Raw genomic sequence first — 12,885 nt, 5'->3', positions numbered from 1 at the left:
CAGTGTCCACTCTGAGGGAATTACTGAAGTGCTTGAATTTCCCAAGGTTTTTAATATTTACAGGAAGAGACTCTGGAGCTTGATAAATATTCACTGAAAGCATCTGAGGATAAAATGGCCATTAATTAGTTACACCATTATTACTTACACCTTTATTAATTACTCCATCAGCAGTTACAGGTGGCAGCAAGCAGAGCAAACCCAGCTGCAGTGGGATTTAACTCCTTGGGTTTTTACAGCATCCCTTTTCCAGTCATTCACCAGTTTATCCCAAATCCCTCCCATCCTCCTTAGTCCTGAGGCCACTGGGAATTCCCCAGTCTCTGCCAGTGGCATTGCCCAGGGAATGACAGGCAGGGAATGCCCAATTCCTGGCATTTTGCTGATCCAGAACCATTGGGATGAAACTCCAGCAGGGTCACTGTGCAGGTTTCCCCCTCACCAAAGCAAGGGCAGGGCCTGTGCTCAGAGTTCCTGGAGCTCCAGGAGGCTCCTGGTCCTGGCTGGATGGGGCTTCTCTCTTTTGTAAAAGGAATTTCATATGCTGAGACTCTTTGTACATATTTATAAGGAATTTATTAAAAAAAAAAGAAAAATAACTGTTCAATGGCAAAAAAAGGCTCTGGGTTTTATTTCCTCTCTCTAAGGAATTTCCTTCCACAGCTTTCCCTGTTTTCCCATGGAAATCAACAGTCATTGGAACTGAAGTTTCCCCTGGATGCTTTCTGGTCCAAGTCTCATGTTCTAGGAGAAGGTTAGGACCATCCTCCCAAAAACAAAATCTCAACATTTAAGAATGCAAACCCACACTTTGCCTTTGATTTCCTGCCTTACCACCAATAAAAACCTAATTTTGAAGCAGTGTATCCCACACTTTCCTACTGAGCTTTTCCTACACTCCTCCAAACACATTTTCCAGAAGCATTTAGAGAAAAAATTTCAGAATGAGAAGCAGCTTTTCAAACAGTTTGAAAGCAGGAACACCAAGCTTTGGGTTCACTGGCACTGCAGTGACACTGAGGCCCTTCAGAACCTCCCTGCCCATGGAATCACTGATTTCCCTTTTCCTGCTGAATATTCCAGGCTATCACACATCACATTTGTTATGCCCAATGAAAACCCTGCTCCCTGCCATTCTGAACTCTCTCCCATCCCAAAGACAGGGATCTATTCCCATTGCAGAGAGCACTGAGATTCCTTGGCTTCGTTCTCCACTTTCACAGGGTCCATTAGACAAGAATTTGACATCACTTTGGCTTGGAAATTAAAGCTTTTCCTGCTCTGCTTCCCTGGACCTCCCAAGCCAGGTCTGGACTCTGCCCAGCTCAGGCTCTGCTCTCACCACTCCTCCTCAGCCACACTGAGATTATTTCCACAGCTGAACTCCTGTTCCCATCAGCTCCTGTTTGCTTTAATTCCTCCCTGTGGAGTTTCCATCAGCACAGCCAGAACCTCCTTCCCTCAGGAGCCTCTTCCTGCTGATGGCTCAGGTGGGGCTGTCACCTTCAGCCATTTCCATGGCAATGAGCTGGGGATGCTGCTGCTCCTGGGGTGGTTTGGGGACAGGGAAAGCTCCAGAACAAACAGCAGCTCCTCCCTCTGAGGGCTTGTGCTGCTGGAGAAGCTCAGCAGAGAGCTCAGCCACAAGGATTGGGTAATTCCTGTTAATTCCTGCCAGGGATCTCCTTCCTCAGGAGCTCCTGCTGAAGCTCAAGGCTCTGGTTTTCCCTGCTGGAGGAGCCAGGCAGGTCCTGGCTGAGGAGCACAGGGCAGGGACACTGAGTTTGTGACATGCTCTTAGACAGGGGCTGGATTTCCATCCAGACAAACACAACTCAACTTCAAGCTCCCTCTGCTCTCCCCAGAGACTGGGAAATCAGAAAGTCTCACTGTGGAAATGAAAGAGGAAGAACATTTCCAGGGAAAGGAGGTGTCATTTCCAGCTTCACTGGCAGGGGCCTTCCCAAGCTCCCTGTGATGTTCCTAAGGTGACAGCATGTGCCATTTGTGGAATCAACTGGGAAATGACATTTCTGCAACTGCAGCTGTGGACAGGAGGTTCTGAAGCCCTGCTTGGGAAGAGTTCTCAGAGAGAGGTGCTGTGTAATTCTGTGAGGTGATGGACTCAGGGAGTGCAGGGCCAGGTGATGTGGAGCTCCTCAGCCAGAGCACAGCTTTGTTCAGCACTCACACCCTGCCCTGGATGTGCTGTGCTTGTCCATACTGAAAGGAAAACAGGAAACATCCCAGACAACCCTGTAAGCTCCAAAAACACCCTGGAGTTTACCACAACATAACCCACACCTCCCCTGCCCTCCAGGGTAAAGGTTCTGGCCAGTCACAATTGTTCTGTTGGCTCAGAGCTGGAAGAAAGACAGACAGAACTGAGCAGGGATCCTGGCATTGTCCTGCTCTGTGCCTGGTGAGCTGCCCTGCAGTCAGTCAGTGCACCTGCAGGAGGGCAGGGCTGCCCTGCTGTCTGTCTGTCTGTCTGTCTGTCAGTGCACCTGCAGGAGGGCAGGGCTGCTGTCTGTCTGTCTGTCTGTCAGTGCACCTGCAGGAGAGCAGGGCTGTCCTGCTGGCTGTCTGTCTGTCAGTGCACCTGCAGGAGGGCAGAGGTGTCCTGCTGGCTGTCTGTCTGTCTGTCAGTACACCTGCAGGAGAGCAGGGCTGCCCTGCTGTCTGTCTGTCTGTCTGTCTGTCAGTGCACCTGCAGGAGAGCAGGGCTGCTGTCTGTCTGTCTGTCAGTACACCTGCAGGAGGGCAGGGCTGCCCTGCTGTCTGTCTGTCTGTCTGTCTGTCTGTCAGTAGACCTGCAGGTGGGCAGAGGTGGTGCCGTCCTTCCAGCAGCGCAGCGTCTCCACGGTGACCGAGCGGCACAGGGGACACGTCTTCTCCCGGTCGAACCAGAGGCACAGGCACTCCTCACAGAACACGTGCTGGGGACACAGGGACAGGAGCATCACTGCCACAGGCACTGTCACCAGGCCTCACACTGGAATTGGGGCTGTGTGTGCTGTCCCCATCTGTCAGAGCTGGGGCAGTTCTCTGCTGGTCATGGGGCAGTTTCCTTTATCTCTCCCACAGCCAATCCTCCCTGCAGGAGATCTCTGCTGTCCATGGCCACTGAGTGTCCCTGCAGGGCTGATCCAATTCCAGCATCCCATGGGGAGATGCTGCATTGCCCAGGGCAGGAGCCAAGCATTCCTACCTGGATCCAATCTGAGCCTGGCACAGCACAGCAGCCTTTGCCCAGTGCATTGCCAGAGGAGCAGCTTCTGCTGCCCTGCATGGCCAGAGGGAGCCCAGGCCCATCTCCAGCAGCCCTGGAGCTGCAGAGGAAAACTCCCCCCTTGTGCAGGATCCCTGCTCCAGCAGAGCCACAGCTGGCACTGCAGGAGGGCTGAGCCCCCATGGGATGGGGCTGTGCCACCCCCTGACACACAGGGGACAGGGCATGGGCTGACTCTGGCAGTGTTGTTTTGTATTACTGCATTTTTATTTTATTTTTATTTTTCCCCAATAAAGAACTGTTATTCCTACTCCCATATCTTTGCCTGAGAGCCCCTTAATTTCAAAATTATAATCATTCAGACAGAGGGGTTTTACATTCTCCTGCCTTCCTTAGCACACACCTGTCTGTTCAAACCAAGCCACCTCACCAGCAGGGAGGCAGCTGGTGCAGCTGGCTCTCACAGGCTGTGGGAAATAAACCCCAGTTTGCCAAAGCTCTGGTTTCCAATTAGAGCACTAGAAATAAACATTCCAAAGGCCCACAGCACCTGGGCTGAGAGGGTTTTCCTCTGCCATATTTCCCTCCTCAGTTCCCTAAGTTATCCAAGTCCTTACTGAGCTCCCACAACCTCTTTCTTCCCTGGGCTCCTTGCATTTGCTTTATGCTGCACTCCCAGTTTGCCCTTTCCAGTAAAAGTCAGTTTTCATCCCTGATCTCCTCCTCTGGTTTCTGCACTGACCCCTCTCGAGGTTCTCCCCAGCAGACACCATCCAATCCCAGACTGGGAGAGCAGGAAAAGGGCAAGGAGGGAGCACGAGGAGCTGTGAGAAGCTGGAAACTCCTCCACACATGAGGAGTCAGCAGAAATGTCACTCCTCAAATCCCAGCTCTGCCAAGCAGATCCAAAAGCAGCTCCTCAGGGGCTTCCAGCTTGGAAACATCTGCACAGATGTTGGCAGCAAGGCTAAGAGGCACCTTTGGTGCACAGGATGGCTTTAATTTGATAACCCTGTTATCAAAAGGGAGTTTTAATCCACCCAGCCCTCTCGAGGGGCAGGTAAAGCTCTGCTCAGTGTAGCCCCAGGGTCTGCACTGCCCATTGCAGCCCCTGCCCCACAGCCACAGTCACCCCCCAGCTGCCACAACCCAGTGGTTACCCAGGGCAATTTCCTCCCCTGAAATGGAAAATGGAAACCCCCTCCCTCTGAATTGTGATAATCTTGGAAATTAAGGGGCTCTCAGGCCCCTTAAAGATATGGGAGTAGGAATAACAGTTCTTCATTAAGGAAAAAATAAACTAAAAGTGCAGTAATACAACAGCCAGCAGGAGCTGGATCAGGAGGCAGCAGAGGCCTGCAGGCATTCCCAGGCTGGCTGTGCCTCTCCCCACTGCAGGAGCTCACTGAGGGAATGGCAGCAGGGCACTCTGGGGTCTTACCTGGCACAGAAGGATCAGAGGTTCCCTGAACTCTGCCTGGCAGATGGCACAGATGTCTCCTGCCTCACTGCACTGCTGGCTCGTGGCACGGACCCCATAGGTCTGGCAGGGACAGAGGGGGAAAAAACAAACCCCAGGTCAAAGGATTGGAAGGGTAAATGTGTACAAAGATTGCTTTTCACCCCAGATTCCCCACAGGGACAGCAGTGTGGGGAAGGGAGATCTCTGCTCCCTGTCTGCCTTTCCCCTGCAGCTGACTCCATCTTTTAGGGCCTCCACTTGTGCAGCAAGGATAATGGAATTTAATGAGCTCAACAGGGAGCTGAGAGGATTAATTCAGCATCATTTGCAGGGGTGTTTAGATGGAAGGAGGGATTATTATTATTATTAGCAAGCAGGAGACAATGGAAGAAAGAGAAACAGCAGCAGCACCCACAGGCTGCCCACTTCCCCTTTAGATACAGGGAAGGGAAATGTTGCTGTTCCCACTGTAAGAGATTTAGGGCAAACAGAAACCTGCTGAGGGAAAATGACCAGCCCAAGCCCAGGGAATAAGCAAGATAAGCTCTACCAAACTTTGATGAGGTTTTTTTCCTCTACAGCCTTTGATTTTACCCTTTTAAAATGGAAGTCACTGCAGCAGATCTAAATATCAGCCCTGTGGAATGCAGTGCCTGGGATAATTCCTGTGCCCTGCAGGGTCTGTTTCTGCACTTCAGGCACCACAAAGTCCTTCCCACACTCTGCATACAAAGTTTTGTCAGCTCCTTGCAGTTGGATTAATCCACATTACACAGAGCCTCCAATCAGAACAGGAACAATCTCCCAGCACAGCTGGGGCAGGGCAGATGTCAAAAAAGGTCCCTGATGTCCCTGACAGGAGCCCCCAGCTTGTCCAGCCATGGGCTAACATTGTTTTATTCCGTGGTCCTGAGCAATTTTCAATTTTTATCACTCAGCAGGAACAAGGTTCCACCTCTGGGACTGCTCCTCCACATTTAACTCCTTACCTGGGGGGTGCAAAGGACCTTCAGTGCCTTCCTGACACTTCCCACACGGCCACAGATGTCAAAAGACTGCAAAAATAACACCCCATTTTAGATCATTTTCACAAAACCTCTGTGTGTGTGTGTGTGAGAGTCCAGAAACTCAACAAACATTCTCCAAATGGATACTCAGAGGGGAAAAAGTAACAATGGTGCCAAAAAAGATTTCATGGTGATCATGAAATATGTAATAAATGGGAATTGACAGTGGGGAAGGGTGGCCAGAAAAGCTCTGGGAGCAGCTGACTGCAAAGTGGGGACTTTAGAGGACACAGAGGGGGCTGGCACCAGGCTGGGCTGGGGACAATTGTCCATCCCATCAGGCAGGGAAGGGCTAAAATGGAGCTGCTCCCATAGAGAAGGGAAAGGGGAGGAAAAAAGAAGAGAAAGGAAAGGGAAAGGGAAAGGGAAAGGGAAAGGGAAAGGGAAAGGGAAAGGGAAAGGGAAAGGGAAAGGGAAAGGAAGGAAAGGGAAAGGGGAAAAAGGAAAGGGAGGAAAAGGAAAGGGAGAAAAAGGAAAGGGAGAAAAAGGAAAAAGGAGGAAGAAGGAAGAAGCCTGAAAACCTAACCCAGTCCATCAGGTTTCTCCTGCCTGCAGGCAGAGCACAGGGAAAGCTCAGTGAACTAAAGAAGATGTGAGCAGTGACAGTGCAAGGAGCAGCTGGGGCTGGTGCCCAGCAGGAGCTGCTGCTGCCACCTGAGGCAGGGGAGGCTGTGGGGCTGCAGCTGCAGAGCTGGGGCAGCAGAGCACAGGCACAAGGAGCTGCCTTTCTGTGCTGAATGGTTTTGGTGAGGGATGGAGTGGGCTCAGAGCAGGGAATGCCAATGAGCTCATCCTGCAACGCAAGGGGAAGCAAATGCAGCACCAAGAATGATTCCAGGCAGCTCCCACGGGGCTCAGGGCTCCTTCCAGTAATCTCAGACATCCCATCTCCTGCTGAGGATGGGGTTAGCCCTTTCCTTTCCTTTCCTTTCCTTTCCTTTCCTTTCCTTTCCTTTCCTTTCCTTTCCTTTCCTTTCCTTTCCTTTCCTTTCCTTTCCTTTCCTTTCCTTTCCTTTCCTTTCCTTCCCTTCCCTTCCCTTCCCTTCCCTTCCCTTCCCTTCCCTTCCCTTCCCTTCCCTTCCCTTCCCTTCCCTTCCCTTCCCTTCCTCCCTTCCTTCCCTTCCTTCCTTCCTTCCACAACTCCAGTGCCTTTGCTCTGATGTCTCCTCTCTCCCAGCCCATATTCCCCCCTCATTTCTTTCCCTCTGGAGCTCCCTGCACACCCAAAAGCTGCGTGTTTCAGAGGGCAAACACCCATTTCTCACCCATTTTTTGTTGTACCAGGCATCCCTTCACAGCTGGGTCACACACACAGGGAGTGCTGCTGCTCAGGACAGGCAAAAAACCCAACCTGGGTGCTCTGTGTGTGAACAGCTGGGATTTCTCCACCAAAAGCAGAGGCTCCTGGCTCCACAGGGCAGACAGAGGCACCAGCCCAGCTCCCAGCAGCCTCCTGCAAGTGCTCCTGCCCTTTGTGCAGGGAAGGGGACACAGCCCCAGCCCAGCCCTGGGATTTTGCCAGGAGCACAGGAGCTCTCAGTGCCAAATTGGCTTCTGTGGTTTTTCTAATGTGGTTTGTGGCTTTGCTAATGTGGGCTCCTCTGGGGATATTTTCAGTGTCTCGGGCAAGGAGCTGGTCCTGCAGCTCTGGGGACTGGCAATGGGATGGGCACAGCCAGGGCTCTGTGCCCTGCACTGGCAGAGGAGCTCCCCCTGTCCTTCCACTCCCAGGCAAAGGCTTGGTGTGCACAGGGCTGGCCCTGACCTGGACACAAACTTCCCAAAATGAAGCTGCTTTTCCAAGCTAGATCAGCCCAACACTCCCTGTAAAGGCTTCACAGGACAGGAACATCAAGTTAACCCCTAAGGAGCTGCTCCCAGCTGTGCCAGGCCCTGAGGAGCCTCACCTGGGCTCTCCTCCCACAGCCCCTGGGCACAGCAGCTCCAGCTCAGCTCAGCCCTGGAGGTCTCAGCTCATGGCTGAGTGTTTTAGGCTGGAAATGCAGGATGTGGCTGTGGGTGTGTGTTCTGTCCCCATCTGTCAGAGCTGGGGCAGTTCTCTGCTGTTCATGGGGCAGTTTTTCCTTTATCTCTCCCCCAGCCAATCCTCCCTGCAGGAGATCTCTGCTGTCCATGGCCACTGAGTGTCCCTGCAGGGCTGATCCAATTCCAGCATCCCATGGGGAGATGCTGCATTGCCCAGGGCAGGAGCCAAGCATTCCTACCTGGATCCAATGTGAGCCTGGCACAGCCCAGCAGCCTTTGCCCAGGGCATTGCCAGAGGAGCAGCTTCTGCTGCCCTGCATGGCCAGAGGGAGCCCAGGCCCATCTGCAGCAGCCCTGGAGCTGCAGAGGAAAACTCCCCCCTTGTGCAGGATCCCTGCTCCAGCAGAGCCACAGCTGGCACTGCAGGAGGGCTGAGCCCCCATGGGATGGGGCTGTGCCACCCCCTGACACACAGGGGACAGGGCATGGTCTGACCCTGTCACTGTTGTTTTGTATTACTGCATTTTTATTTTATTTTTATTTTTCCCCAATAAAGAACTGTCATTCCTACTCCCATATCTTTGCCTGAGAGCCCCTTAATTTCAACTTTATAATCATTCAGAGGGAAAGGGGGGTTACATTCTCCTGCCTTCCTTAGCAGACACCTCTCTGGTCAAACCAAACACTGAGCTGTGCTCTGGAGGTGTCCCCCTGCTCTGCACCCTCCTCATCCTCCCCTGAGCCTGCCTCACTCCTGGGCTCTGCAGTTCCTGGACTCTGCCCCTGCCTGGGGAGGCCCTTTCCTGCCAGCTGTGCTTTTGAGCTTGGCTCCCCTTGCTCCAAGGAGCAGAATTCCCCACCAGCACCTTCCCTCTCTGAGGGCTCCTCCAGGAGCAAGAAATGGCACCTGGAACTGCATCCCTGTTCCAGGGGTTGAGTTATTTTTGCAAGCAGGGGACAGGAAAGATCACTTGAAACCTGTTCTTGTCCACCTGTGGCCTGCAGGGAGGGGTGGATACTGCAGTGGGTCCAGGCAATGACACCTCTGCAAAGGTGTCCAGCACAGGGAGAGGAGCAGGAAGAGCTGGAGGGGTGTGCAGGGAGCTGCTCCTGTCCTGGCACTGCCTGTCCTGCTCCTGGCTGGGGCTCAGGCCTGCTGTGACCACATCACCTCACTGGCCATGGCCTCCTCTGCCTGATTTGCTCACAAGAATTGTAAAGCCCTGGACAGGAGGGGTTGCAGGACCCTATTCCTGCACCATCCTCTGTCATTCAGCATTGCTCTGCTCCTCTCAGCTGTTTCCAGCTGGGATATATTCTCCATTCTTCAGCCCCTCATACATTCTCTATTCTTCATTTTCAGGCTGCTCCTGCAGAGCCACAGGCACAGACAGGGATGTGGGATGGAGCAAGCCTGGCCCTTCTCAGAGGGGTGAACCTCTGGTTTATCAGAGTTTGCTTCAGCTACTGCCCTGCCCTGGGCAGGGTTCAACACACAGCACTAGAAATGCAATTATTTCTACACCTGGGACTCCTCTGACTAAATCACACCTACTCATTTACATTTGTACCAACTTTGTGCTCCTGTTTTTGAGGAAACCTGAATTACTCCTGTCCCTCACTTGTGTAAGCCAGAGCAGGGCCTGGAATGGGACCTGTTTTATCCAGGCAGGACTTGGCTGCTGCTTTCCCTCCCTGCTGCACTCAGAGCTGTGAGTGGCAGAGGAAAGAGTGTCTGCAGCCTGTTTTGTGTGACACCTGGAGCTGTGCAGCTCCCCCAGGACCAGCTCCCCTCCTCCTGCAGCCTCTGCAGAGAGGGATGAGCAGAGCAGCAATGACTTCATGAGTCTGATGCAACCCTGGGAGCAGGCTCAGATCCTCCCCCAGCCCAGCAGTGCCCACATGCTGGGCAGCAAATGCCTTTGGCAGCTGAAGGAAGAGAGGTGCTCCTGGGCAGGGACAGCCACAAGCAACAGGAGCATTTGTCCCTTCAGCTGTGCTGCTCCCCTGGCCCTGCCCCCAGGGAATGTTGAGGAGGTGCTGCTCACCTTGCAGAGGCTGTACATGATGATGAGGAGGCCACCCAGGAAGTAGCTGCTGGAGGGATCATCCCCCATGATGTATTTGTACCACAGCTGGATGGGCACCAGCGAGCGGAACAGCTGGCTCAGCTCCTCAATAATCAGATAAAACTTTCCCTGCAAGACAACCAGGCAAGTGAGACCATGGCCATTATCAGGAAATCAAAAGAAGAACATTTCATTTGTGCAGGGCTGGTGTTCACTGATCAGTGCCCTGTGAAATGGTGCAGAGACCACACTCCAGAGATGCAGCTTTCTCTGCAGCCCCTCAGCTCTGTGCCCAGACAGGACAAATACCCCTTCATTCCTCCACAGGGCTCAGCTGAACACCAGCAGAACAAATCACTAAAATATTCACTTGGGTTTCTACTGTTAAACTTGAAATTTGAAATTAATGAAATCTGCTATGCAGCATTTTGGAATTTTAAACTTTAGAGCAGGTTATGGATGGGTAATAAATTGTGTGTCTGGATGATGCTGCAGAAAAACAAAGGTTAATATTCATATAGGATTCATATAATGTAAACTGCAGATATTATTATTACTGAGAAAAGGAAAGCAAATTTATCTCTGACCTTACAGCCCTTCTGAAGGTACAGGGATTAAATGTAAAGTGGCCCCAGCCTTCCTGACAACTTTTTAGGTAATCCCAAATAAATTCATTATGTTTGACAGCATCCTTCCTCTCCCCCTCAGGTGGGTGTTGGCTCTTGGGCAGTGCACAGATAAAAAAACTGGAAATTAAACCCTCAGGGCATTTAAAACTCAAAGGGACCAAACCTCCCTGAAGAGCTCAAGGAAGGAAAGGTGGGGAGGGGGAAGTGTGCTGCTTGAAACGCTTCTCTCTCAAAAGAGACTCAAAGAATGGGCAGCATCCTTTGTCAACCTTCACCAAAGCCTGAATAAGTGTCTCATTTAGGGCCACCCCCAGTTTGTTTTGTCCCACGCTGTTTACAGGGACAGCTGGTGGCAAACGAGCCCAGAAGGACGCTTAATGCAGACATTATCTGGGCTGAAAGATTTGGGTCTGTCCTGTCAAAATCCTTTTATCTGCTAAGCTCCTGGAGAAGGGGAAATTCCCCTGGAATTTTGCTGTGCTGTCCCAGTTAGCTCTGTCATCAGTGATGTCATCGCAGGCCAATCACTAATTGCTGAGGTGGGGATGGAGTCCTGCAGCCGGGCTGGCAGCAGCCAGCGCCCTTCCCCGGGGGCTGGATGAGATCACTCGCAGGCCATCCTGCTGCTGCCGACAATCCAATCCTCCCCGCAGCTCTGCTCATGAGCTCATGTCCCCCGGGACGCCACTGAGGTCACACCAGCGCCTGCTATCGGACCCGGCTGCTTCCCTGCCCTCCCCATCCGAATCCTATCCCCATCCCCCCTCCATCCCCATCCCAACCCCACCTCATTTCGATCCCCACCCCACCCCATCCCTTCCCCATCTCCATCCCCTTCCCCATCCCTCTTCCATCCCATCACCATCCCCACCCCATGCCAACCCCTCTCCCCTCCCCATCCCCACTCCAGCCCTATGCCCCCTCCATCCCACCCCCATTCTATCTCCATCTCCATCCCCCTCCAGCCCCATCCCATCCCCTCTCCATCCCCATTCTATCTCTATCCTCATCCCCATCCCGATCCCGACCCCATCCCTTCCCCTCTCCCCTCCCCACTCCATCCCAATCCTCCCCCCATCCCATCCTCATCCTCATCTCCATCCCATCCCCATCCCCATCCCCATCCCCATCCCCCTTCTATCCCAATCCCCACACTATCTCTTCTCCATCCCCATCCCCATCCCCATCCCCATCCCCACCCTATCCCCCCTCCACCCCCTCCCCATCCCCTCTCCCCTCTCCATCCCCACTCCACCCCCATCCTCCCCCCATCCCATCCTCCCCCCATCCCACCCCCATCCCCATCCTATCCCTATCCCATCCCCATCCCCATCCCCATCCCCATTCCCCTTCTATCCCAATCCCCACACTATCTCTTCCCCATCCTCATCCCCATCCCCCCTCCACCCCCTCCCCATCCCCTCTCCCCTCCCCATTCCATCCCCCCTCCATCCCCATCTCATCTCTATCCTCATCCCCATCCCCATCATCACCATCCCATCCCATCCCATCCCCATTCCCACCCCCCTCCATCCCCTCCCCGCACAGCCCCGGGCAGCAGCCGCAGCAGTCCGGGCTCGGGACCGCCCCAATTTATGCAATTAGCGCTCCGGCCTCTCCCAGCCCGCCGCTGCGATGCCATCATGGTTTATTTTGGGCGTTGCTGGGGCAGAAATGACAACGCTGTCACCGTGTCCCTCCACAGGGCTCTGATGAAAGCTCCCAGCAAGGTAAAGGCAGAGAATTTTGCTTTCTGCTCTCATCCCTCCCACCCTCCATCCATCCCTGCTGCTGGCTGGGACAGGTCACTGCTTGCTGTCCCATTGCATCAGCCAGAGCTGCTGCATCCTGCATCCTGCAGCATCCTGCAGCATCCCACAGCATCCCACAGCATCCCACAACATCCTGCAGCATCCCACAGCATCCCACAGCATCCTGCATCCCGGCTGGAACTCTGCTCCAACACAACCTCTGAGCACCAAGAGCCCCGAGTGCACCCCTGTGAGCAAAGCTGGGCACAGCCCTGGGGCACAGCCAGGCTCTGGAGGTGGCAGTGGCATCGAGTGACAAACTTCAGCATCCAGCCACAACTCCTGCACCCTCCCCAGAGCTGCCAGAACTCCCTTATCTCCAGTTTCCAGTGGTAACTGCAGGGTAGCAGGATGTTTTAGCAGCTAGAAACTTGCTGACAGTCTCCCAAGAGTGAAGTGATGTTTTAAGGGATGCATCCCCCCCTGCAGCCCCTTAGCAGCACCCACCTGACCATAAATGTTGGTAGGTTTGGAGTGATTCCAGCAGGGCAGCTGAGCATCACTTGAAGAGAACTAAAAACTTCAGGCATCTCAGTGCACCACACCAGCCCCTTCTTTAAACTAGGAGAAGTGCCAGAAAATCAGAAATGATTCTACAAAGGGCTGATGCAGAAGTGAGGCCCTCCTTC

At 53.3% G+C, this 12,885-nt stretch overlaps 1 protein-coding gene across 8 annotated transcripts in view; it reads right to left on the bottom strand.

Moving 5' to 3' along the window:
* Nucleotides 1–125: 125 nt before the first annotated feature.
* RNFT2 (ring finger protein, transmembrane 2) overlaps nt 126–12,885 on the bottom strand; it is a 31,698-nt gene continuing 18,938 nt past the window's right edge. For 3 of the 8 annotated variants that reach the window (XM_077187760.1, XM_077187761.1, XM_054645621.2), the window contains exons 8-12: nt 9,796–9,945; nt 5,684–5,749; nt 4,674–4,775; nt 2,814–2,939; nt 126–2,223 (exon numbers count right to left, since the gene is read on the bottom strand). In XM_077187760.1, coding sequence (XP_077043875.1) covers nt 2,188–2,223; nt 2,814–2,939; nt 4,674–4,775; nt 5,684–5,749; nt 9,796–9,945 — 480 coding nt within the window. In that variant the 3' untranslated portion in view covers nt 126–2,187. Of the gene's footprint in view, nt 2,508–2,592; nt 2,940–4,673; nt 4,776–5,683; nt 5,750–9,795; nt 9,946–12,885 lie in introns of those variants that run through there. The other 5 variants (XR_013184636.1, XR_013184639.1, XR_013184637.1 and 2 more) reach the window with 5 other exon arrangements.

The sequence above is a fragment of the Agelaius phoeniceus genome, chromosome 18, assembly GCF_051311805.1.
Source record: "Agelaius phoeniceus isolate bAgePho1 chromosome 18, bAgePho1.hap1, whole genome shotgun sequence".
NCBI lineage: Eukaryota > Metazoa > Chordata > Aves > Passeriformes > Icteridae > Agelaius > Agelaius phoeniceus.
Note: the sequence above shows the minus strand (reverse complement) of the source record. Positions and strands in the feature narration are given on the sequence as shown.